This window comes from Oncorhynchus masou, chromosome 5, assembly GCF_036934945.1.
Source record: "Oncorhynchus masou masou isolate Uvic2021 chromosome 5, UVic_Omas_1.1, whole genome shotgun sequence".
Lineage (NCBI taxonomy): Eukaryota > Metazoa > Chordata > Actinopteri > Salmoniformes > Salmonidae > Oncorhynchus > Oncorhynchus masou.
The window spans coordinates 46653276-46679457 of record NC_088216.1 but is presented as its reverse complement, the minus strand read 5'-3'; the positions used below and the strand labels follow the sequence as shown (position 1 = coordinate 46679457).

Sequence of the window (26182 nt, the reverse complement as noted above, 5' to 3'; positions counted from 1 at the left end):
CAGTTTAGAGGGAACATTGGGGAGCAAGCCTCTCTTCAAAAGTCTTCAGTACCGAATTATAGATGAGAAGGAGGGACACTCGTCCGCTGGGAGTGTCGCTTAGCCTTCTATGCTCATCCTCACATTGCAAACATACTTGCACACGTACAGACACACACACATACACCTGAAACAGTTGGCATGCATACCCACACAGACGCACGCAAAGACACAAAATACACACATGTGAAAAGACAGAGAAGAACCATAACTTACCCATACAACCTTGTCCTGGATGGCATATTACAGAGGCAAACCCATGTGGCTGACTACATGTACTACACATCATACCAAAGGTATAACAAATATTTTACAGCACTGGCCTACATCATATATGGGTAATACATAATATACTGGTGGATATTTGGCACACACACTCCTCTTGGCTTTACCTCTGTGATTTGTATTCGCTGCAGCTCCTGCTCCGCTACTGTGAGAGGTGCAGGGGTGGAGCAGCAGGACACGTGACACAGGTACCCCTGGAAACACAGGTCTTCCTGTGGACACAGGAAACAGGAGTACACAGCCCAAGGTTCTATACATTATTCAACAGAGCCCCCCCTATTCTACCACAGGTACACTGTACAGGATGTGCACGCACACATATCGTTTTCAACCAATGAAAAACACCAGTTGAAGTACATTAGCCGTAAAACACTTTAATACTTTCTGAATAAACAGTACAAAATAAAACAAATATTGAATTCCCAATAAAATGTGTCTCCGCAGTTAAAATGCATACTTGATTGGAGTTGTCACTGTATTAAAAAGTTAAAAGGTCATAATGGTCTGCTAATTAATACATTGTAGCACCTTGCTCAGAATCACAGTTGAAAAAAACGAAATATATATAAACAAGTGTTTGTCAGTAGTACACCACAGGTATTCTCTACTTATAAAAACTTTTCAACAAGCACCTATCACAGTGGACAATAACTACTGTCTCCCACAGCTCTAGTGATTCCCTCATGTAACCTTCCCCATTTGGCAAATAAATCAGTTTACAGAGTGACAGTTCTCCTCGTGGTTAATCGTCAGTGGAATCCCTTTCACCAATGCCTTAATGTGCCTACAATTTCATATTAGAGTAGTGTTCGGTCTATGTATACTCAGAAACATGAAAGGAGAAAGGCATCCTGGGTAATGATGATGACAGTTTGTCTCTGTGGTCCCACACCTTTATCAGTCTCCTACACAGGGAAGCCAGAACGCCTGCAAAGAGAGAAAGAGAGAGCGTGTGGTAGATTTTGGCAGGGTCAAATTAGAGACAATGAATGCGTGTCTAAGAATGGTTGTGTGGGTGTGTTTAGGCTGATGAAAGTGTGTGTCTCACCATATTGGAGCAGGCGCTGGCAAACGTCATGTATTTAGGGTTAAACTGCAGTGTGTTGATTGGTCCTGAATGCTTCCCGTCCAGAACTGCTATTTTCATCCCACTCTCTGTACTCCACACATGGACCCTCCCATCCTCTGAACCTGGGGCATAAAGGACAACATGAGGGTTAGGTGGTTATGGATTGGGGGAGAACATTTTGACAAACATATGGACTGATAGGCAGAGTAATAATATCAGTTCATTTGGGTCAAATGGGTAATTGGTGACTCTGGAATTGGCTTGAGTGCTTCAGACTTGAAATTGTGTTGAGTTGTTCTGCTTTGGTAGATCAGGGAGGGCTGGGTAAGACAGTCTAGTTTGCTAAGTCCTAATGTTGGGAATTGGAGGTGTCGGGCTTACCAATCATGACAAAGTCTGAGTCTGGGGTGAAGCAGGCCTCCAATGAAATGCCTTTACTGTTGTTGTAGCCCTACAGGACACACAGGGGAGACACGTTTGATTCAGCCAGTCCGAAAACAACTATGTATTTACTAGACACAGCTATGTGCATCACAGGATGCCGCTGAGCGGAGAACGGCTAATAATGATGGCGGGAACACATGGAAACCAGGTGTTTGATGTATTTGATACCATTCCACTAATTCCGCTCCAGACATTACCACGAGCCCGTTCTCCCCAATTAAGGTGCTAACAACCTCCTGTGACGTGCATACTTGTAGATATGTGTGTGAAGAATATGAACTTCCGGTCTATCAGTGCAGTAACGGTTCTCTCACTGAGAAAGTGTGCAGCACGGATCCATTGAAGGCATCTAGGATCCGAATAGCACCCCCGTTGGTAGAGATGAGAATCTGCTTGCCGTCCCTGCTGAACTTCAGTCCAGTCCACTCACAGACACGGCTAAACAGAGTCTCAAAAGAGGCGAATGGGCCCTGAACACAAGTAAACAACAAATCACCACAGCAACTCACAACTGAGGGCGATCATCATACACATTTTGTAACGGTAAAACCACACACACACACTACCAGTCAAAAGTTTGGACACACCTACTCATTCCAGGGTTTTACTATTTTCTACATCAAAACTATGAAATAACACATATGGAATCGTGTAATAACCAAAAAAGTGTTCAACAAATCAAAATACATTTGATGTTTGAGACTTTTCAAAGTAGCCGCCCTTTGCTTTGATTGATGACCACTTCAAATCAAATCGGATTTGTCACATGCGCCAAATACAACAGGTGTAGGTAGACCTTACAGTGAAATGCTGAATACAAGCCCTTAACGAACAATGCAGTTAAGAAAAATACCAACAAAAAAAGAAATAAAAGTAACAAATAATTCAAGAGCAGCAGTAAAATAACAATAGTGAGGCTATATACAGGGGGTACCAGTTAGTCGAGGTAATTGAGATAATGTGTACATGTAGGTAGAGTTATTAAAGTGACTATGCAGAGATAATAAACAGAGAGCAGCAGCAGCGCAAAAGGGGGGAGGGCAATGTAAATGGTCAGTGATTTACCCTCTGTAGCGCCTTGCAGTCAGAGGCATAGCAGTTACTACACCAGGCAGTGATGCAACCAGTCAGGATGCTCTCGATGGTGCAGCTGAAGAACTTTTTAAGGATCTGAGGATCCATGCCAAATCCTTTCAGTCTCCTAAGGGGGAATAAGTTTTGTTGTGCCGTCTTCACGATTGTCTTCGTGTGCTTGGACCATGTTAGTTGGTTGGTGATGTGGACACCAAGGAACTTGAAGCTCTCAACCTGCTCCACTGCAGCCCCATTGATGAGAATGGGGGCGTGCTCGGTCCTCATTTTCCTGTAGTCCACAATCAAATCCTTTGTCTTGATCACGTTGAGGGAGAGGTTGTTATTCTGGCACCACCTGGCCAGGTCTCTGACCTCCTCCCTATAGGCTGTCTCGTCGTTGTCGGTGATCAGGCCTACCACTGTTGTGTCGTCTGCAAACTTAATGATGGTGTTGGAGTCGTGCCTGGCCATGCAGTCGTGGATGAATAGGGAGTACAGGAGGGGACTGAGCACGCACCCCTGAGGATCAGCATGGCAGATGTGCTGTTACCTACCCTTACCACCTGGGGGCGGCCTGTCAGGAAGTCCAGGATCCAGTTGCAGAGGGAGGTGTTTAGTCCCAGGGTCCTTGATAGGTGAGGATTGTCTGTTAATTGAATGATTAGAATATTCCGCCCTGAAACATATAATTGTATGGAATTGATTAGAATGTATGAAATCATAATCAATAAACGTGTAGTCCGTCAGAATTAGGGTAAAACAATATGCCTGTATGGTATTTTAAACACCGACTGTCTGAGCTTGGTGCCGACCTGACTAGAGATTTGGGAGAGAACGGGGAGTACGTCTCAAGGACAAAGTCACTATCTCTGTCGGCTGGGAAGTGAGACAGACAGTGTGTGTGTGTATGTTTGTGTGTATGTTTGTGTGTATGTGTGTGCGTATGTTTGTGTGTATGCGTGTGCGTATGTTTGTGTGTATGCGTGTGCGTATGTTTGTGTGTATGTGTGGGCGTGAGAAGTCAGTATAAAATGAATTGATTTGTATTCTTGACTTCAGAACGTTCCGTGAATAAACCTTTGACTATTTAGCTGGGCCTCCGTCTATTTCATTCGACCAGGATCTTACAAATTCTGGTTTGCAGACTGAGAGTAATATAATTAAATTGGGTGATGTACCTGGAGAACATAATTCTCTTATCAGGCCTTAGCTTAGTGATGAGCTTTGAGGGCACTATGGTGTTGAACGCTGAGCTGTAGTCAAAGAATAGCATTCTCACATAGGTGTTCCTTTTGTCCAGCTTGAAAAGGGCAGTGTGGAGTGCAATAGATCTGTTGGGGTGGTATGCAAATTGGAGTGTGTCTAGAGTTTCTGGGATAATGGTGTTGATGTGAGCCATGACCAGCCTTTCAAAGCACTTCATGGCTACAGACGTGAGTGCTACGGGTCGGTAGTCATTTGGGAAGGTTACCTTAGTGTTCTTGGGCACAGTGACTATGGTGGTCTGCTTGAAACATGTTGGTATTACAGACTCAGACAGGGAGAGGTTGAAAAATGTCAGTGAAGACACTTGCTAGTTGGTCAGCGCTTGCTCGGAGTATGCGTCCTGGTAATCCTTCTGGCCCTGCGGCCTTGTGAATGTTGAGCTGTTTGAAGGTCTTACATTGGCTACAGAGCATGTGATCACACAGTTGTTCGGAACAGCTGATGCTCTCATGCATGTTTCAGTGTTACTTGCCTCGAAGCGAGAATCGAAGTCATTTAGCTTGTCTGGTAGGCTCGTATCACTGGGCAGCTTGCGGCTGTGCTTCCCTTTGTAACATGTAATAGTTTGCAAGCCCTGCCACATAAGACAAGCGTTGGAGCCGATGTAGTAAGATTCGATCTTAGTCCTGTATTGACGCTTTGCCTGTTTGATGGTTGATCGGAGGGCATAGCGGGATTTCTTATAAGCTTCCGGGTTAGAGTCCCGCTCCTTGAAATCGGAAGCTCTACCCTTTAGCTCACTGAGGATGTTGCCTATAATCCATAGCTTCTGGTTGGGGTATGTACGTACAGTCACTGTAGGGACGATGTCATCGATGCACTTATTGATGAAGCCAGTGACTGATGTAGTGTACTCCTTAATGCCATCTGAAGAATCCCAGAAAATATTCCAGTCTGTGCTAGCAAAACAGTCCTGTAGTTTTGCATCTGCTTCATGTGACCACTTTTTTATTGACCGAGTCACTTGGGCTTCCTGCTTAAGTTTTTGCTTGTAAGTAGGAATCAGGAGGATAGAATTATGGTCAAATTTGCCAAATGGAGAGCGAGTGAGAGCTTTGTACATGTCTCTGTGTGCGGAGTAAAGGTGGTCTAGAGTTTTTCCCCCTCTGATTGCACATTTAACATGCTGGTAGAAATGAGGTCAAACGGATTTTAGTTCCCCTGCATTAAAGTCCCCGGCCACTAGGAGCGCCACCTCTGGATGAGCGGTTTACTGTTTTCTTATGGTCATATACAGCTCAGTGCAGTCTTTGTGCCAGCATCGGTTTGTGGTGGTAAATAGACAGCTATGAAGAATATAGATTAAAACTCTTGGTAGATAGTGTGGTCTACAGCTTATCATGATCTACTCTAGCCCAGGCGAGCAAAACCTTGAGACTTCCTTAGATATCGTGCACCAGCTGTTATTTACGAATATACATAGAACGCCACCCCTTGTCTTACCAGAGGCGGCTGTTCTATCCTGACGATAGTGTATAACCCGCCAGCTGTATGTTATTCATGTCGTTGTTCAGCCACGACTCTGTGAAACATAAGATATTACAGTTTTTAATGTCCTGTTGGTAGGATATACGTGCTTGTAGTTCGTCCACTTTATTATCCAACGATTGTACATTGGCCAATAGCACCGATGGTAAAGGCAGATTAGCCACTCGTGGCTGGATCCTCACAAGGCACCCCGATCTCCTTCTGCGATATCGCCATCTCTTTCTCCTGCGAATGATGCAGATGAGGACCTTGTCGGGTGTCTAGAGTAAATCCCTCTCATCCGACTCATTAAAGAAAGATTATTTGTCCAGTTCAAGGTGAGTAATTGCTGTTCTGATGTCCAGAAGCTCTTTTCGGACAAAAGAGACAGTAGCAGCAACATTATGTACAAAATAAGTTACAAACAATGCGGAAAAAATAAAAATAATGGCACGGTTGGTTAAGAGCCCATAAAACGGCAGCCATCCCCTCCGGCATCCATCTCATCTTTGCACACTCTCGGCATTCTCTCAACAGGTGTGCCTTGTTAAAAGTTAATTTGTAGAATTTATTTCCTTCTTAATGTGTTTGAGCCAATCAGTTGTTTTGTGACAAGGTAGAGGTGGAATACAGAAGATAGCCCTATTTGGTTAAAGACAAGGTCCGTATTATGGCAAGAACAGCTCAAATAAGCAAAAGAAACGACAGTCCATCATTACTTTAAGACATGAAGGTCAGTGAATTCGGAAAATTTCAAGAACTTTGAAAGTTTCGTCAAGTGCAGTCGCAAAAACCATCAAGCGCTATGATGAAACTGTCTCTCATGAGGACTGCCACGGGAAAGGAGGACCCAGAGTTCCCACTGCTGCAGAGGATAAGTTCATTCGAGTTACCAGCCTCAGAAATTGCAGCCCAAATAAATGCTTCACAGAGTTCAAGTAACAGACACATCTCAATATCAACTGTTCAGAGAAGACTGCGTGAATCAGGCATTCATGGTTGAAATGCTGCAAAGAAACCACTACTAAAGGACACCAAAAAGAAAAAGAGACTTGCTTAGGCCAAGAAACACGAGCAATGGACATTAGACAGGTAGAAATCTGTCCTTTGGTCTGATGAGTCCTAATTTCAAATTTTTGGTTCCAACCACCGTGTCTTTGTGAGACGCAGAGTAGGTGTACGGATGATCTCCGCATGTGTGGTTCCCACCATGAAGCATGGAGGAGGTGTGATGGTGCTTTGCTGGTGACACTGTCAGTGATTTATTTAGAATTCAAGGTACACTTAACCAGCAAGGCTACCACAGTATTATGCAGCGATAAGCCATACCATCTGGTTTGCGCTTAGTGGGACTATCATTTGTTTTACAACTGGACAATGACCCAAAACACACCTCCAGGCTGTGTAAGGGCTATTTGACCAAGAAGGAGAGTGATGGAGAGCTGCATCAGATGACCTGGCCTCCACAATCACCCAACCTCAACCCAATTGAGATGGTTTGGGATGAGTTGGACTGCAGAGTGAAGGAAAAGCAGCCAACAAGTGCTCAGCATATGTGGGTACTTCTTCAAGACTGTTGGAAAAGCATTCCAGGTGAAGCTGATTGAGAGAATGCCAAGAGTGTGCAAAGCTGTCATCAAGGCAAAGGGTGGCTACTTTGAAGAATCTAAAATATATTTTGGTTTGTTTAATAGTTTTTCAATTACTACATGATTCCATATGTGTTATTTCATAGTTTTGATGTCTTCACTATTATTCTACACTGTAGAATATGAATGAGTAGGTGTCCAAACGTTTCACTGGCACTGTACATACATAATAAACAAATAGTACATTACAAACACTAATACATTTCACACACATTTTCAATGTTACCTTGTCAAAGGAGCGGAGGTCGTACAGTTTAATCGCCTCAGAATCGACCCCAGCAGCGAATATCAGGCCCTCGGGGTCATAGGAGCAAACAGGCTTCCCCAAAGGATTAGTAAGACCCTAAGACAAAGAAACACACATTTCAAGGCCTGTTACATGATATAAAATACATTGATATGTCTTTTCCCAAGCTCATCTAAAGAGCGCAGTGAAAGAATTGTGGCTTCTAAAGGCTGCTCTTAATCACCTGACAGTTTGGAGAGCGCAGGTCCCAGAGTCGTATGGTCATATCCAAGGAACCAGAGATAAATGTGTCATCCACCGGTGACATGGAGAGAGCAACAACCCTGGCAACATCCACACAGTGTGTAATCAATGTTAGTGCCCAAACAACCATTAACTGTATATGAATCCCTCAAAAGTGTTGTCTCACCTATCAGTGTGCCCAGGGAAGTAGCGGATGTACTTGTTGTCAGTGAGAGACAGGTATCGGATGGTATCTGGATGAGTCACAGAAAAGACATGAGTGAGGTTATACTTTTGTAAAACTGACACAGACACGTGTTTCATTTAATTTAACGGAAGCAGCCCATCATGTTTTTAGCATCTTTGCGCCCCACTTTATAATTGGGGCGGCAGTGTAGCCTAGTGGTTAGAGTGTTGGACTAATAACAGAAAGGTTGCAAGTTCAAATCCCCGAGCTGACAAGGTACAAATCTGTCGTTCTGCCCCTGAACAAGGCAGTTAACCCACTGTTCCGAGGCCGTCATTGAAAATAAGAATTTGTTCTTAACTGATTTGCCTTGTAAAATAAATATTTTTTTAAATACAGGGAAAACACTGCACACAATAACATACCATGTTGGCTTGACTGCTTTGTTTATTAGGCTGTGTTTACACAGGCAGGCCAATTCTAATATTGTTTTCACTCGTTGGTATTCTATCCAATCCGATCAGCCCTGAAAATGATCTGCTGTAAAAATATCTTATGTGATTGGTCAAAAGACCAACTGGTGGAAAAAATATCATAATTGGGCTGCCTGTGTAAACGCAGCATTAGAGCTGTTCAACTTCCAGAAATTCCTACCATCTAGTTTGTTGGAGCTGTAGACCACTGTGTTGGCATCCCCATGTGTATACCGGATAAGGTCTACTCCGTACTTCTTACTGTACAGGGTCCGTATTGGTCTGAAGTGGGGTGAGGCCAGAAGGGGACATGATGACACAAGACAATTTAACAACACGTTACATTAAAGCTTCGTTTGATTCTCTCTCATTCACAGTAACTTATGTCAAAGTTATACATGTTGTGGTTATGTAATGCAATGTGTTTCCGTTTGTTTTCTTCTAATAAAATAATATTCATTCTATGCCAACTATTTGTATTTAAACTGTACAGTATTATTAACCATGCCTTGATGGGTGTATAATTTTCCAGCCTTGGATTATAATTGTAATAAAACATTAATTATTATATTTTCGGACACCTTTTTTGCCCACTTGAACAATCGACCTCCATGTGGGACTTGAGCTCGGGGAAGTTCCCAAACAACAGGCCCCACACATAGAAAATGTGTCTTCTAGCCAGTTTTGTGCACGTATAGGTTACGGTATGCAAACTGCAGCCGATGAAACAAGATTAATTGTGCTCACTTTCCTTCCTGACAGTCATATAAAACAATGGAGTCGTCGTCGCTACTAGATATTGCACTCTCGCCGTTCGAGCTGTAGTCCACACAGTTGACTTTCTGCGAATTCTCCCGGAATGTCCTTGCAACCCTAAAACTTCGCAACACGCTGTCCGTAATCTTCATCTCGGCAGCCGCAGAATTTGGACATCAATCAATGTTATTTTTCGAGGACAGAATGGTGGACTGACATCTCAGCAAAATGTATTGACAAATCGGAATTTGCAGGCTGGCCCATTGAATGTGGGCCATGTGTGGTGTGTCGTGAACAATATTAGCTTGAGCATCAATAGTGGAATCTGCGGGTTGACTTCAAAATAAAAGTTCCCATGACATCTGCTGCATACTCAAAAATAATTGAATCATGCCACACTTGAACTAGAATATTAAACCAAATTGAAATGTTATTTAAATTCAACAAACATTAATAATGAGTTAATTTCCCACATGTAAAGTCCTTCTATAAGCGCTACAATGGTAATGTTTGTGTAAACTCTTCACAGTTGTGTTCTGTGGGTGCCAAGATTCATAGGTATGGCGCCAATATTGATGAAAACTCAGTACATAAATGTATAAATATGCCCCAATGCAATTCTGAAGTCTGATACATCCACAGTGCAATTTCAACTGATGTGTTATTTTTTCAAATGAACAAATTATTGTATTTTGTTGAATACATATATATATATACATATATATATACACACATATATATATATATACATATATATATACATATATATATGTACATATATATATATATATATACATATACATATATATATATATATATAACATGCCATTGGCAACCTTGTTAAGCTTGATCTAGTCTGTCATGATTCCACTATTTGTATCAGTTTACATGTTGCAATGAGGGACTTTTAATTTGAAAGCAAACCACCGATTCCACTATTTTTGTTCACGATAATGTGGTTCATGACACGTGTGCCCACTGACTGAATATAATGTTCCCAAAACGATTAGCCTCAACTCCAAAATAACTATGCATTATGAAAGTATTTGCGTATCCTATTCGCACATTGCATAGCTCAAACTGGATATCCACTCAGCTGCAGCATTTTTAACGTTGTAGATTCATTCACGTCTTTGTGCGAATCTGGAAAAAGGGAAGTCAATATACATAATTTCCGGTGTGAAGAAATCAACCACCACTATGGCGCCATCCAGTGTTTTCAGCTTCAGACACAAGCCGACATGTAGGCTAGTTGTCATAAACAACTACAGGACGGGAACGCTGACTTGTAATAATGATGTTATAAGCACATGTCAAACGCTAATTCGCTCAGGGAGAACGAGCAATATTTTTCACATATCGAGGGGAGCACCAGCACCAGGGTCTGACTGTGACAAGAGACCGAATCTGAGACCTATCGACCTTCACGCAAAATTCGCCTGGAAAAGCAGAAAGGAAAGGCAACTGGTGGTGGGTCAGAAGAGACTCCCTTATCCTCGGTGTCATATGCTAGTCGACTAGTATTTTTTTAATGCATTTTTAAAATTTAACTAGGCAAGCCAGTTAAGAGCAAATTCTTATTTCAAATGACGGCCTACTCCAGCCAAACCCGGACGACGCTGGGACCATTGTGCGCCGCCCTATGGGACTCCCAATCGCGGCCGGATGTGATACAGCCTGGATTCGGACTAGGTACTGTAGTGACGCCTCTTGCACAATGCAAGACCGCTACGCCACTCGGGAGCCTGGTATGTGATTGTGGCAAGTGTCCCCACTGCCAAAAGAGGTTCATCGAGCTGCGACAGTTCACTCAGCAGCTGAGTAATATTCACCCCAACGTTCTGGCCAAGCACCTTCAAAGAGGTCTGATTCTCCCACACCCAGAGCTCGCTGTCATCAATAAGCCATATGGAGCTTCTGCTCAAGGTATTGGGTGTTGAGGCAATGTATTTACACGCATATTACATTATGGTACATAAGGCTTATATGGTCAAACACACAGTCAAGGATTATATAATGAAAGAGATTGTTCATTTGAGTGTCACTTGTAAAAAAAAATGTATATATACCCTAATACCCTGAAGTGTTTTCAAAAATCACTGTGATTTAAATCCAATAATCTTCCCCCTAAATGGGTCAAAGGAATATCATGGACGTCTTCCAGTCCTTGCCAAGGTGATGGCTGGCATGAGGGCTGAGCCCCACTCCCAGCTGGAAGTCCGCCTTGGATTGGACAAGGAGACAACAGAGACACTCTTGATGGCAAGGACTGATGAAGCACTGGACTATGTACAAAACCTCCACAAAAAACACCAAGTGGAGAGGAAATACTGGTGTGTGGATGTCTGTGTTTAGAGATTTATTTTAAGATAAGGACCCAGGCAGCACATCATATGGCATAGAGTTTTTGTAATGACCCTGCTGTTGACAACTCGCTCCCTAGTATTCTTGGAGCAGCGGTGATGTGTCTGTCTGGCTCTGGACCCAAGGGTTTTTGAGCTCAATTCACACCTCAAATCTATTTTTTGGGTTGCATACACATAGCAGACGTTATTGCGGGTGTAGTGAAATGCTCGTGTTCCGAGCTCCAACAGTGCAGTAGTATCTAACAAGCAGTGACGTAGCCTCTGAACCTCATGCTACTTCCTGGTTTCCTTACACTTTCAGTCATCTTCCTTTTCCCCTATTCCCCCATGCAGCATTGCTGCTGTGGCCTGTTCCCTCTGAGGGGATAATTTGACAACCCTCATAGAGAGAGAATTCCCCTGGGCTCAGGCTCACTTCAAGGTAATGAACTGCTTTCAAACAATAAATCATAAGCTTCTTACCAAATGCTGGCAATGGCTGTAGTCTTCTAGTGACACATTGACAGTAGAGTGCACAACTCCTGTTATGTTTATATCGGTGGCTTTCAGCAGATACTGCGATGTCCTTCGGGTTTTGAAGTTAGCATCTGTTATAGATTCTATATTTGTACGTAATGTATTGTGTAATTGTATACACCTAACGGCCCATAATCCCTCTCAGATAGGCCTGAGTCCTGTGTACAGGGTGAGTGTCGGCGGCGAGGGAGTGACTAACGTGCAGGCGGCCAATCGGCAGGCCCAGGGGACAGTGACCCAGTACGCGTCCTGGACAGCAGCAATGGCTGCAGCCTTGTGGAGCTCCAGCCCATCACAGGTTGCGACACGTCTGAAGAATTGAATCTGGTGTGGTTCCAAGTCATCTGTTTTTGCAGTCACCCCGCACATCCTAACTGATTGCTATATAACATGACACGGAACCGGTCTTCATTCAGTGGGGGGAAATTCGGGTGTTTTTACAGACTAATATTTTCGACTCATTCAGTCAAAAGAACAAATCTTTCAACTAATTTTGTTCATTTGAGTCAGTAATGCTCAGAGAACGCAGGACACGCTTACCGGCGAATGATGAACTGAAAATTCAAAATAGTAATGATTCTACAAGCCCTCTCGTTCACCATAAGGGGCTTATTGGAGCTGTCATTTGTTATTGAGACTTGTAAAAGGGTGCTTTAAACAATGTACATTTGTTGATTGCTAGACATGCAACTGCGATTATGTCTGTACATTTGAAACGAGTCGTGGCCGCAACTCGACTAGATTGCGAGCGTGTCTTGGGGGAACGCATTTCTCGACTGCCTTGAGGGTAGAAGCATAATATTATTTGAGAACTGCAGCATCCCAAATGATTCATTCTCAAGTTCGAGTTTGTTGAGCAGAGGCTGTGTATGTTTTGGTTCTACAAAGCTGTGTAGAACTTGCGAGAATATATGATAAATGCTGTCCGGAGCACGTTAACGGAGGAGTGCATATTAATCCTCCTGTAGAATTAATTGCAGCCAGCAGTTCAAACGACTTAAAACGGAACGAGTCAAATCAGAAGAATTGTATCATAACTCTCGAGTCAGTAAAAAGTCCTTCAAAAAGAACAGATCGTTCTTTAGTCTTCGTGTTGTTGAGGGGTCTGCTACACACTAATACCTCACATTAACCTAGGTCATAGAATACACGATGCTCCTTTTAACAGTAGCACCATTTTTGAACAACCTTGTGAACCAGCGTAGCAACCTGTTCACTGTGTCTCTTGCCTCATCCATCCATCTCCTGCTCATAGGGGTGAGGATCCACACCCCAGCATACGCTCTGGGGTGTCATATCCTTGGGGACCACAAAAACTTCCACCTTAGTTAAACACCACTTCACAATATAGATGCATTACAACAAAGTGTTGCCTAAGCTTTAGACCTCTTTGGTACCAGTCAAGTTAACTGTACTGGCATGCAATGATGGACTTTGTTTCTTTTTACTTCAGAAATTGCTGGATGGTTTGTTACCGAGCCTGGGATTGAAACAAAGCAAGGCACGTCGCCTTCTTCCCTAACCCTGCACGCACGTCAGCTGACACTGCCAGTGATGTCACTGTGTCCTGCCCCCTGCTGAAGTACTTCACCACCAGCACCCTGCTACGACTGCAGATCCCCATTCCAGATAAGAGGATGAATGGTGCATCAGCGGCTCCTCTGCAGAGCAGACAGGATACAGAAGACTCTTAAAATCAGAAATACGGAGCGGCATCACTTCAAGTGACCTTTGACCTAATGGTTGTCCCAAGTTCCAAGAGCTAAGGCCTGACTGAAATTCTTACAAAGCCACACACTCTCATTCACAGTACAAAGGCACGTTTGGGGGAAAAAAAAGACTTTCTTATTTAGCCTCCAACACCACTAGAATATCAATACATACAGGAGATCATAAATGCCAATAAAAATACATGTAAAAAAAAAAAAGTGAGCAGAGTTCCCATTAAATGTCTGTTGGTGTGTAATCCACTCTGCTCTTGGCTCCTGTCCTGTCTGGAACCTGAGAGCTTAGAGGACAAGAGGCACAGGAGGGTCCCTGTGAGGGCTAACATGTTAAATGTGGTACATTTCCATATACACTCCCCTACGTATTTATTTGGACAGTGAAGTTAAAATATGTACATTTGGCCCTATACCCTAGCATCTTGGATGACATCAAATGTTATGAGGCGACAGTACAGAATGCCACCTTTTATTTGAAGGTATTTTCATACGTGATTACAAACTTGTGGATGCATTTGCAGTTTGGTTGTGTTTCGGATTATATTTTGCCCAATAGGAATGGTGAAAAATGTATTGTGTCATTTTGGAGTCACCTTTTATTGTAAGTAAGAATAAAATATGTTTCTTAACACTACATTATTGTGGATGCTACCATGATTATGGACAATCATGAATTAATCCTGAATAATGAGGAGTGAACGATGCTCCTCAACAACAACAAAAATGCTAACCTCTTATTGGTCATGGTGAGAGGTTCAAATGTCTTGGGGGTATGATCTTTGTGCCTAAACATTCTCACTCATTATCCACAATTCATTCATGATTATCCATAATTATGGTAGCAGCCACATTCATGTAGAAGTGTTCGGAAACTTAAGCTTATTTACAATAAAAGTGACTCCAAAATGTCACAATACATTTACCATTCATTTCTATTGGGCACAACAATCTGAAAACACAACCAAAACAAACCGCAAAAGCATCCAAGAAGTTTGTCGTCACTGCATGCTAGGAATGCGACCAAATACTACAATTTTGATTACTTTAATACTACAAGTGAATTTGTCAAAATACTTATGACACCTTCAAAATGGGGGGACTAGATACATAGTGTTTAATTTCTAAACAGTAAAACATATGAAAATACACTCAAATTAAACATTTCATCTCAAATCCAAAATGCTGGAATACAGAGCCAAATTAATCATTTTTGGTTTTTAGCATCATTATCCAACTAAATACTTAGGGGAGTGTACAGTGCCTTCAGAAAGTATTCACACCCCTTGACTTCTTCCACATTGTAACAATCTGAATTTAAAATTATTACATTGAGATTTGTCACTGGCCTACACACACACACACACAATGTCAAAGTGTAATTATGTTTTTATAAACTTTTACATATTTAAAAAGCAGAAATATGATGCGTCAATAAGTATTCAACCCATTTGTTATGGCTTACCAAGAAGACAGTGAATGTTCCCGAATGTCCGAGTTACAGTTTGGACTTAAATCTACGCAAGACCTGAAAATGGCTGTCCAGCAATTTGACAGAACTGGAATGATTTTGAAAAGTACAATGGGCGAATGTTGCACAATCCAGGTGTGGAAAGCTCTTAAAGACTTAAAGCCAAATTACGCTTGATCCGAAAATGTGTTCAGAGAGTTTGTATGGAGGGTGTGATGCTAAGGCGGAGTCTCCTGAAGCGTGCAGAGGCCAAATCAAGCTCCGTACCGCATCGCTATGCGCCTCTCAAAATGTTTTAACAATGCGGAGGACTCCGCATTGACATGACTGATTTGACGGTAGGTGGGGGCGAGAGGTCCTGTATAAAACACAAACTCACTTCCTTGACAACAGAAAGTAAAAAGACCAAAAAGTATGTTTGTTCTGACTTCTGCGGAGGTCGCGTCGCAGTAAATGCTGTATGGCTTGACCACGCAGCGCCTTTTACCCAGAAAGACCCTCGGCTGTAACCACAGCCAAAGGTGCCTAGAAAAAGTATTGACTCGGGTGTGAATACTTATGTAAATGAGATATTTCTGTATTTAATTTTCAATAAATGGGCAAACATTTCTAAAAACATGTTTCCACTTTGTCATTATGGGGTATTGTGTGTAGAAGGGTGAGATAAAAAAGAAAAAAGTTGTAATTCAGGCTGTAACAAAATGTGGACTAAGTCAAGGGGTACGAATACTTTCTGAAGTCATTATGTGTATAATATATTTATATGGCTGAATATATATCCGATATTTCACCATCCATTTCTGACCATTTCATCTTTATTGGGGGCTGCAACAGCCTACAGGAGTACATGATGAGCTCTGATTTAGTGACTTTGTCAAAATCCATCTCACTCGTCTCGTCAGTCCAGGAAACAATTCTATGGTGAAGTGAGGTGGGGGGTTAGGTGAAGTGGTGGCTTACGTACACGTGTGACCATCCCCAAAAAGATAACAGCATTGAGGGTGACATAACTGCCATTGAACTGCCATTAGATGAATAAACGCAGGAGTCTATTCCTTAAAAAAAGGCCCATAAGTCCACTCTGTAAACACTACCGATCGCTCCCCCACTCCTATGGTTGGCAGGTGTGATGGGTTGAGACTGAGGCCACTGGAGGTCCTTAGAGTTAGTTACTGAGTGAAGGAGGTACCACAAAGAGGAACGCTTGAGAGAGAGGAAGGCTGATTTCGGGGGTTAGTGTGTCCATTTCAGTTCCTCCTCCCCTCCCCTGCTCAGTGCATGCTGGCCGACGACATGGCGATGGCCTCCTGGATCTCCCGCACCATGATGATGCGCGTGAGCATGTGCTCCACCTGCTCACTCGTGATTGGCTGAGTGGAGTACCATATGGGACTGTTGGGCGCCACGACGGGCTCTGGCGTCAGGTAGTACGCGTCGTTACGCCCCTTAGCACTCTGGGGACTGAGCGAGACGGGAGGGTTAGACGTTGATTGGGTCATTAGAAATGCATCAAAGAGCTCCAGTAGAAGTTGATGTTCTGGTGTGTATTTAACACCATGGAAAAGGCATCCTCTTAGCGACTAGATATGTCGGGGGGGGGGGGGGGTTATTACTCACCATTTGAAGAGGTAAAAATCATACAGCTTAATTGGGCATCGCAGAGGGTTCTCAGGATCCTCAGCCTGCTCCTCATACATGTCATCGGTCACTGCAAAGTTCAAACATCACAGAGGTCAGAGGTGATCATCAGCAAGTAGTGATGGGGATTATGGACCTCATAATGTTGACAAACTTAGGTCGGTCAGAGAGGCGCAAAGAATTTGCCCCAAAGGGAAAGTTTTGAATGTATGGAACACATAGCTGACCAATATCAGTTAGTCGGTGACTGGGAAAATGGAGATCCAGTCTAACTAAAATATATAAAGCTTAATTTGTATTTATTATGAACTCTAAAGATGACTTTACCTTTCTGCCCTGCATGGTGTGTTCCTAAGGGCCCATGGCCCTTCAGATAGCGGATACTGGTGCTCTTATCCTTTGGGTTGGACGGGTTCTTCTTTGTGTGCCTCAGCACTTTGGAGAAGGCCACCTTCATGTGCTGCTCTACCGTTGTTAGACGGAAATACCTACAGGAGAGAGGATCGTTTAACACAAAAACACACACACACGCAACAGACAAAACCCGGCATTCATACACATCAGCTACCCTGCATCCATCAAAACAGCAGCCAATAGGCCTGATCACATGAATGCTACAAAGGATTACAATTATATTGTGATTTAGCAAGTACAAGGGTCATTCCATTTAATTTCAATCGCACCACCTTGGATTTGAACGAAACGTTCTATGTGTATTTGCCCATGGAAGAAGTGGTCAGAAAGTAACTTTTTTCAAAACATTTCGGAGATGGAGGAACTCAAAGTCGAGCCATTTTGCATACCACACCATGACACATCCATGTCTTCGTCACTGGAAAAGAAACATTTGAGTTGAATATAATTTTAAAGTTTACAAACAATTTACCATTTTATAATTTCTTGCATAAAATGTTGAATATTTTGAAAATTAATATTAAAGTTAAAAAAAAAATATTATTTAAAAAAAACAATGCATCTCCAATTAACAGACATACACAAATCATGACAGCCACCCTGTATTCAAGAGCATGCCGTGTTTCAACAGTAGGCGGGCACAACAAACACTTCAGATTATGTAAAAAATAATCTAAAATTACAACATATGCATATACATTTTATTTAAATTTCAGAAACAAGAAAATATTCTGACAACCGTGTGTCTGTAAGCTTTTAAATTATATCAAAGTTAAGCGTTTATCTGTTCCAGTGATGAAGACGGATGTCTCGTGGCAAGGTGGGGTATGCAAAATGGGTCAACGTCGAGCATTAATGATTTGGCATTCAGGTCCAAAAAGTTACTTTCTGAGCACTTGGGACAAATATGCATGGAAGGTTTCATTCAAATCAAAAGGGGTGCGGTCAAAAAGCAATTGAAATCCAATGGAATGACCCACAAGTCTATTGGGTGAACAGGAGACATTAGTACAATGAGTATGAAATAAGAATCATGTGTCCAGTATGACTCACTTAGTGTTGAAGAACATGAGTGTTGTGAGCAGCGTGGCTGGTGAGTGGGCACCCAGCTGTTTACACTCCCACAGCATCTCCTCTGTCACGTGACTGGGAATGATGTACCCTGGGAGGAGAGAGCAGTGGCCAATCACCATACATTCTCCTCTCAAGAGACAGCCCAAAACACAGAAATGTACTCAGGTATGGAAGTCACAAAAACAGACTTGCTTTCATTTATTTTTTACAACATTTTGACCCTTAGGTCTTTAGCGGTTTCTTCCCCATACTCTCTCTTGAATTTACACCCGGAAACAGAAACCGATTGTATCTTACCTAGTGGATGGATGACAGGCCTCCACTCATCCAGGGCTTTGTGTAACCACTGGGAGAAGCGTGTGTAGTACTGGTCAGAGAAAATATCATCCACCCGTCCATTTTCAAAGAGGTACTGCCAGCAGAAATTAGAGAACGGCATTAACAACCTCAGTCAACTGTAATACACTTCAGTCAGTATCTTGTATTGTGTGGGCAGTGGTGTAAAGTGCTTGAGTAAAAATACCTTAAGGTACTACATAAGTTGTTTGTTGGTGTATCTGTACTTTACTATTTATATTTTTGACAACTTTTACTTTACTACATTACTGAAGAAAATAATGATACTTTTTACTCCATACATTCTCCCAACACCCAAAAGTACTCATTACATTTTGAATGCTAAGCAGTACAGGAAAATGGTCCAATTCACTCACTTCAAGAGAACAACCCTGGTCATCCCTACTGCCTCTGATCATGTGGATTCACTCAACACAAATGCTTTGTTTGTGAATGATGTCTTGAGTGTTGGAGTGTGCCACTGGCTATCGGTAAATCATTTATTAAAAAATACAAATACATTTAATTTTTTTAAAGGGGCCATCTTGTTTGCTTAATATAAGGAATGTGAAATGATTTATCTTCTCATGGCTGGGGGCAGTATTGAGTAGCTTGGATGAATAAGGTGCCCAGTTGCTAATATATGCATATTATTACTAGATTTGGATAGAAAACACTCTGAAGTTTCTAAAATGGTTTGAATGATGTCTGTGAGTATAACAGAACTCATATGGCAGGCAATAACCTGAGAAAAATATCCAACCAGGAAGTGGGAAATCTGAGGTTTGTAGTTTTTCAAAATCATTGCCTATCGAATATACAGTGTCTATGGGGTCATATTGCACTTCCTAATACTTCAACTAGATGTCAACAGTCTTTAGAACCTTGTTTGAGGCTTCTACTGTGAAGGAGGGGGGAATGAGAGCCGATTGAGTCAGGGGTCTGGCAGAGTGCCATGAGCTCATTCAGGCTAGCTCCCGTGAGAGCGACCTGCGTTCCATTGCAATTCTAAAGACAAAGGAATTCTCCGGTTGAAACATGATTGAAGATTTACGTTAAAAACATCCTAAAGATTGATTCTATACGTCATTTGACATGTTTCTACAAACTGTAATGGAATTTTTTGACTTTTCATCTGGCCTGGATTTGTGAACTCAAGGCGCGAACAAAAGGAGGTATTTGGACATAAATTATGGACTTTATCAAACATTTATTGTGGAACTGGGATTCCTGGGAGTGCATTCTGATGAAGATCATCAAAGGTAAGTGAATATTTATAATGCTATTTCTGACTTCTGTTGACTCCACAACATGGCGGATATCTGTATGGCTTGTTTTTGTGTCTGAGCGCCGTACACAGATTATTGCATGGTGTGCCTTTTCTTTAAAGTTTTTTGGAAATCTGACACAGCGGTTGCATTAAGGAGAAGTTTATGCATAATATGAAGTGAACACTAGTATTTTCAACATTTTTGATGAGTATTTCTGTAAATTGATGTGGCTCTCTGCAAAATCACTGGATGTTTTAGAAGCAAAACATTACTGAATGTAACGCGCCAATTTAAACAGATTTTTGGATATAAATATGAACTTTATCGAACAAAACATACATGTATTGTGTAACATGAAGTCCTATGAGTGTCATCTGATGAAGATCAAAGGTTAGTGATTAATTCTCTCTATTTCTGCTTTTTGTGACTCCTCTCTTTGGCTGGAAAAATGGCTGTGTTTTTCTGTGACTAGGTACTGACCTAACATAATCGTATGGTGTACTTTCCTCGTAAAGCCTTCGATGATAAACAAGTTTATCTTTAAAATGGTGTAAAATACTTGTATGTTTGAGGAATTTTTTGTTGTTTTGAATTTGGCACCCTGCACTTTCACTGGCTGTTGTCATATTGATCCAGTTAGCGGGATCTAAGCCATAAGAAGATTATACGTACGTTTGATACTTAAGTACATTTAAAACCAAATACTAATTTTCCATTAAGATATATTTACTTTACTCAAATATGACAATTGGGTACTTTTGCCCACAACTGTCTGTGTGTGTGTGTGTATTGAGGATGTCAGTGAAAATGCATCCTTTCTGTACGGATATGTGAATTCCATTGAGAGAGTGTGTGTAGTAGTGGTACATGTACCTTCTGTATACACAGGAAGATGTAGTAGAGGGCATCAGGCTCAAACTGTTCTCCTTCCAACCCCCGGGCCTCTTGGGTCATAAGGGCCAGAGCCACGTTGAGCTCAGCCACCGCACTCGACACCAGGTCCTCCTGGAAGCGCAGTGCCTGACGACCTGCACAGAGAAACACGGGGAGAGAAAAAGGCCAGATGAATATGGTCATTTAGATGACGTTTTTATCCACACTCCAACTAAGAGAACTGTCAATATTCAGAGTGGAATTTATTCAGTATTCGGGAATCAAACCAACAAGACAGACAGGAAGGAGAGGATAAAAGAGATAAGTAAACATACTTGGAGAGGGCGGTTTAATGAGTGAGTGGGAGTCTGTGTTGTGTTGACTCACGTCCGATGGGCGCCAGCTTGTTCTGCTCGTCCTTGTCCAGCTCTGTGTTCTTGCGCTGGACCCAGAGGCGCCACACGTCCATGCCCTCCTCAGGCTTCAGGGAGACAGGCAGCAGCAGCTCCTGGGGGGCCTCCACCTGTGACTCTGACTCCACATGACCCTGCAGGGGGACACACAGGAAGTTAAAATGTTAACACGCACACCACCATGCGTCTTCGATTTGTGGTTTACCCTGTGAGTTGACTTCATTGTAGAAAAGAAATTCCACACACAAAATTACTGGATATTTCTACACAAACACTTTTAAAAAATGTAAACGAGGGGCCTCCCGGGTGGCGCAGTGGTTAAGGGCGCTGTACTGCAGCACCAGCTGTGCCATCAGAGACTCTGGGTTCGTGCCGGGAGGTCCGTGGGGCAACGCACAATTGGCCTAGCATCGTCCGGGTTAGGGAGTGCTTGGTCGGTAGGGATGTCCTTGTCTCATCGCGCACCAGTGACTCCTGTGGCGGGACGGGTGCAGTGCGCGCTAACCAAGGTTGCCAGGTACACGGTGTTTCCTCCGGCACATTGGTGCGGCTGGCTTTTTGGTTGGATGTGCGCTGTGTTAAGAAGCAGTGCGGCTGGTTGGGTTGTGTATCGGAGGAAGCATGACTTTTAACCTTCGTCTCTCCCGAGCACGTACGGGAGTTGTAGCAATGAGACAAGATAGTAGCTACTACAACAATTGAATACCACGAAATCGGGGAGAAAAAGGGGTAAAAAAATCAAATAAAATTAAAATTAAAAAAAGTAAACTAGTCAGTTAAGAACAAATTATTATTTACAATGACGGCCTAACCCGGCCCAATTGTGCGCCGCACTATGGGACTCCCAATCACGGCCGGATGTGACGCAGACTGGATTTGAACCAGTGACTGCAGTGACGCCTCTTGCACTGAGATGCAGTGCCTTAGACCGCCGAGTCACTCGGACATTTAACTAGTGACATGGAAATTTGACATGGAAATTTGCTTCCAAAACACCACAATAGGCTGAAGTGTTACACTAGTCAAGCCAATCATCCCCTTCTTAACTGGGTGAGACTACAGCCTAAATGTATGTCATTGTTGTGGAAAACCTTGGAATCGGAGTCAAAGACAAAGGTAATGTAGGTCCTGTTCTGACCTGTAGGTGGAGTTGTTGCTCTTGGTGTTCGTGCTGCTGCTGGGGGTCCCAGATGTGGAGCTGCTGCGTGGCGTTGTAAGCCCCTCCCACCGTCTGCACCACCACAGGGCCGTGGATGTTCCCGTTCATGAACTGCGCCGGGAAAAGCGTCTGCACCACTTCGTCGTTTGTCGTCGTCTCGGAGACTGACACCGTGGTGCCCGACTGGACGGACCCAGTCCCCGACGACGAGGAGTGGGCCACCCTATTGTCCTTGTTGTCGTGGTGACCAGAGGAGGACACCTGCATTGTGTTGTAAGCCTCCTGGGGGATGGCGATGTGATGCACGCCCCCCTGCTGCCCCCCGGAGTACACAGGGATGGTCCAGGTCTCCCCGGCAGGGCCTGTGATGGTACCTGTGGTGCTGTACAGGTGGGTGCTGTCCACAGTAAGCAGGTCGGGCCGGAGGGACAGGAACTGCTGTTGCTGCCCCTGCCCCTGGGGGAGGGCCAGGACCACCTGCTGGCCCTGCTGGCCCTGAGGGAGGGAGTACGACACCTGGATGGGGACGTCCACCTTGCGCTTCTTGGCAGGTTGGAGGACGCTGGTACCCGCCCTCCTCTCTGCCTCCCGGGGAGAGCCCTGCTGTTGCTGAGGAGACATGGCCTCCACTGTCTGGAACTGGATCTGCTGCCCACCCTGTAGTTGAATATGTTGACCACCTGGTAGCTGAATGTGCTGGATTTGTTGCCCACCTTGTAGCTGGATTTGTTGCCCCCCTTGAAGTTGGATGTGTTGACCCCCTTGAAGTTGGATGTGCTGACCCCCTTGAAGTTGGATCTGCTGACCCCCTTGAAGTTGGATCTGCTGACCCCCTTGAAGTTGGATCTGCTGACCCCCTTGAAGTTGGATCTGCTGACCCCCTTGAAGTTGGATCTGCTGACCCCCTTGAAGTTGGATCTGCTGACCCCCTTGAAGTTGGATCTGTTGGCCACCCTGTAAGTCCCCTTGAAGCTGGATGTGTTGGCCTCCTTGGAGCTGAATTTGCTGACCCCCTTGTAGTTGAATATGCTGGATTTGTTGACCGCTTTGTAGTCTAATCTGTTGACCTCCTGACACTGCTGCCACCAACTGGGCCTGGATCTGAAAGCCACAGAACAAATACCTGAGCCTGGTGTATACAAAACCAATTATCTGGTTAGTAAAGGACATGGGGTGAGTGTGTGTACTCAATAATGCAGAGTGCTACATGTGTACCTGCTGGTGCTGCTCCTCTGTGAGCTCTCCTTGCTGGACCAGCTGTGCTGCTGTGGGGATGCCCTGGAGGTCCACCGTCTGGCCCTGCTGTCCCTGGATCTGCACCTGACCACAGATGTAAGGAGAATAAACACAGTGCATCATACACTTCTGTCACATCCACCATGTGTTACATGCCACATGGCTGAGGATGTGTTTCCGACTACTGCATTTTCAACTGATCCTTTTGGTTATAGGCCCTGGATGTCGATAAGAAGGCCATTCAGTCCAGTCTGGAAAATAATTGAGTGGGAATACAAGTACAGGCCTCACCTGTACTTGTATCTGCTGCTCAGACCCCTGGTGCACACCAGCAGCCATCTGGGGTGAGATCTGTGCAGAGTTCACCTGCACCTGTTCATCCACAGGAGAAAATCAATCAATCACAGAGCAAAGGAGACAATGATAGCAGCAATAAGATAGGTAGTACCAATGTTGAAGTATGAGTTGGGCTTTACTCTCAATTTATTAAAGTGATCTGTTCTTCAAAGTATATAGACTAGATGAGGGTAATGGGCACAAACGCAGCCTGAGGTGTATTCAAAATAACTGAACTATTGGAGGAACCACATAAGGTCTCTCCTCTTACCGGACAGGCCAGCTCCAGCAGCGAGCCAGCCACCTCAGTGCTGTCTGTGTAGACACAGTTGCCCCCCTGCTGGTACACCATTGTGGTGGTGTCACCGTCCTGCTGGCTGAACTCCTGCAGTGCCTCGGGGCCCTTGTTGGCCAGAGACTCCAGGAACTCCTTCATACGGTGCTGGGGCACACTGCGGGCCTTCTGACGCACGTACTCGTCAAACGAGACTACACCGCTCTCTACGGGCTCGTTCATGACAAGTCACTATGCCCTCCACGGCACCTTCTGAGGAAGGAGGGGACATACGATGCGTTCAAGACAACTGGGAACTAAGAAAAAAACTAGGTAAAATCATGAGGTCAGTGATCTTCAGGTTGGAAAGTCTGAGCTTTAGAAAAATGCCCGAGTTCCCGACTTGGAATTCCAAGTTGGATGACCCTTCAAAAGATTTTCCCAGTTGGAGGTTGTTTTTCTCTGAGTACCCAGTTGTTTTGAATGCAGCAATTGTTCACACACCCATACAGCATCACAGCTCAGGACGGCATGCCATTTAACTCTGGTATCAATTAAGACTACAGCCCCTGTCATCAGTACAGCCTAACATCTCAAAGTCTAGTATACATTTAATGGCCAAGCTACCTAACTGTTTGCATTAGAGGGGAAGGTGAAGCGAGATGGGGCCAAAGCGTACAGGCAAACCCCTTTCCTTGACGAACTTTGAACCAATTATTACGCCATCTGATCACCTGGCACTATGTTCTGAACACTGTCCCAAAAAGGCAATATGCTGTTGTGGTCAATGACGTATACATCATTGGTTGTGGTATACAGTATCTGTCTATGAAACAAATATGATCGTTATTATTACTATGATGTAATGATTAGCTAGCTAGTTACATGTATTACTGGGGCAGTGTAAAGAGCCATCAGCCTCTATCATTTGCCATATATCACATGATTACTTTTGCTTATGTTTTTTTGTCTATTTCTAGCTGCAAAGTTCAGCTAGCTACAATTATTCCACAATCTGATTAAAGTTAACATTTCAACAACGAATAAATTGCCTGAGTGATAGATATACGTGCAACTTGTGCTATGTATTCTATAATAGCTAGCTAGCAAGTTGCTAACGTTAGCTGGCTAACTAGCTACCAGTGCATCTTCCCATGCTACCTTAAATAAAACCAAAACCCCTCCGTTCCGCCAAGACACGGCGTTCAAAAATAAAACGCGATAAACTCCAAGTAAATTGCGTTCCAAATGACATTTGTAAAGTCTTCATTTTATAACGATGGAATAAATTTCAAGAATTATGAATTTAAACAGCTAGCTAGCCAACTAAACAATATCATAACGTTAGCTTGCTAGCTTGCTACGTCGTGTGAGTATTTAAGCAATATTTACCCTGCTTTCGATGAGAACAATATGGGGGAAATCCACACAAATTTGTCTCGCCCACAGTTTCTCCAGCAGAATTCTGAGCGTTTGGCGATAATATTTGTCTAACTATTCAGAGGAAAGTATTTCATCAATACAGAGAGAATTATGGAAGTAGGCCCGATGGAACAACGTGAATCCTCGGACTTCTGTGACACTCAACCGCCGCATCAGACAGAGCGAGGAGGTCGCGACGCTCATTCGGCTACACCGCAAATTCTCCACTTGCAAAGGCTAGGTAACGACACATTTCATATTTACGGGAACGAGCATCGCGTGCCCCCGAGACAGTACATTGGTGACACAGCAGGCAACTATTTTCTTATTGCACGACATACATTATTTGATAGTAATTATGAATAGGGTGTAAAATTAGATAAGTAAGATCATGTCAACACACACTTACATATGAGAGGAAACTGTGTGTGGTAATGCATCCAATGATACATACTTGACTGTAGTAGTGCCGCTGTACCTATGC

General features: G+C 43.4%; 2 protein-coding genes and 1 long non-coding RNA gene across 6 annotated transcripts; 1 reads left to right on the top strand and 2 right to left on the bottom strand.

Annotated features, from left to right (window-relative positions):
- Positions 1-678: 678 nt before the first annotated feature.
- Positions 679-9489, bottom strand: LOC135539686 (WD repeat-containing protein 82-like). 2 transcript variants are annotated; one of them, XM_064965725.1, is made up of 9 exons: positions 9170-9489; positions 8604-8704; positions 7950-8016; positions 7764-7863; positions 7520-7636; positions 2152-2307; positions 1775-1844; positions 1373-1515; positions 679-1251 (listed from the first exon to the last, which is right to left on the bottom strand). In XM_064965725.1, exons 1-9 carry the CDS (start codon positions 9328-9330, stop codon positions 1222-1224), a joined length of 945 nt encoding a protein of 314 aa, XP_064821797.1. In that variant the 5' UTR covers positions 9331-9489; the 3' UTR covers positions 679-1221. The 2 variants fall into 2 exon arrangements, with proteins under 2 accessions (XP_064821797.1, XP_064821798.1); XM_064965726.1 differs by having other exon boundaries at positions 9004-9300.
- An 877-nt stretch (positions 9490-10366) lies between these two features.
- LOC135539685 (uncharacterized) lies at positions 10367-13988 on the top strand. 3 transcript variants are annotated; one of them, XR_010455659.1, is made up of 3 exons: positions 10367-11511; positions 11878-12387; positions 13514-13988. It is a non-coding gene; the product is annotated as an uncharacterized LOC135539685 (long non-coding RNA). The 3 variants fall into 3 exon arrangements; XR_010455658.1 differs by having other exon boundaries at positions 10367-11965; positions 12206-12387; XR_010455657.1 differs by having other exon boundaries at positions 10367-12387.
- On the bottom strand, positions 13883-25947 carry LOC135539684 (transcriptional regulator QRICH1-like). Its single transcript, XM_064965723.1, has 12 exons — positions 25669-25947; positions 24274-24549; positions 23958-24038; positions 23646-23750; positions 22410-23531; positions 21246-21405; positions 20859-21013; positions 18676-18790; positions 18358-18466; positions 17218-17378; positions 16870-16960; positions 13883-16713 (listed from the first exon to the last, which is right to left on the bottom strand). The coding sequence occupies exons 2-12, from the start codon at positions 24517-24519 to the stop codon at positions 16524-16526; spliced, it is 2535 nt and encodes an 844-aa protein (XP_064821795.1). The 5' UTR covers positions 24520-24549; positions 25669-25947; the 3' UTR covers positions 13883-16523.
- Positions 25948-26182: the final 235 nt, after the last annotated feature.

Coding starts and splice junctions, on each gene's coding strand:
- LOC135539684 (XM_064965723.1), bottom strand. CDS start 24,519: ATGAACGAGCCCGTAGAGAGCGGTGTAGTCTCGTTTGACGAGTACGTG. Junction 23,751..23,957: donor AGCAGCAGATACAAGTACAG/GTGAGGCCTGTA, acceptor ATCTGTGGTCAG/GTGCAGATCCAGGGACAGCA. Junction 16,961..17,217: donor ACACCATGCAGGGCAGAAAG/GTAAAGTCATCT, acceptor TGAACTTTGCAG/TGACCGATGACATGTATGAG.
- LOC135539686 (XM_064965725.1), bottom strand. CDS start 9,330: ATGAAGATTACGGACAGCGTGTTGCGAAGTTTTAGGGTTGCAAGGACA. Junction 1,845..2,151: donor CCGTGCTGCACACTTTCTCA/GTGAGAGAACCG, acceptor TGTGTCCTGTAG/GGCTACAACAACAGTAAAGG. Junction 1,516..1,774: donor CTCAGACTTTGTCATGATTG/GTAAGCCCGACA, acceptor TTTATGCCCCAG/GTTCAGAGGATGGGAGGGTC.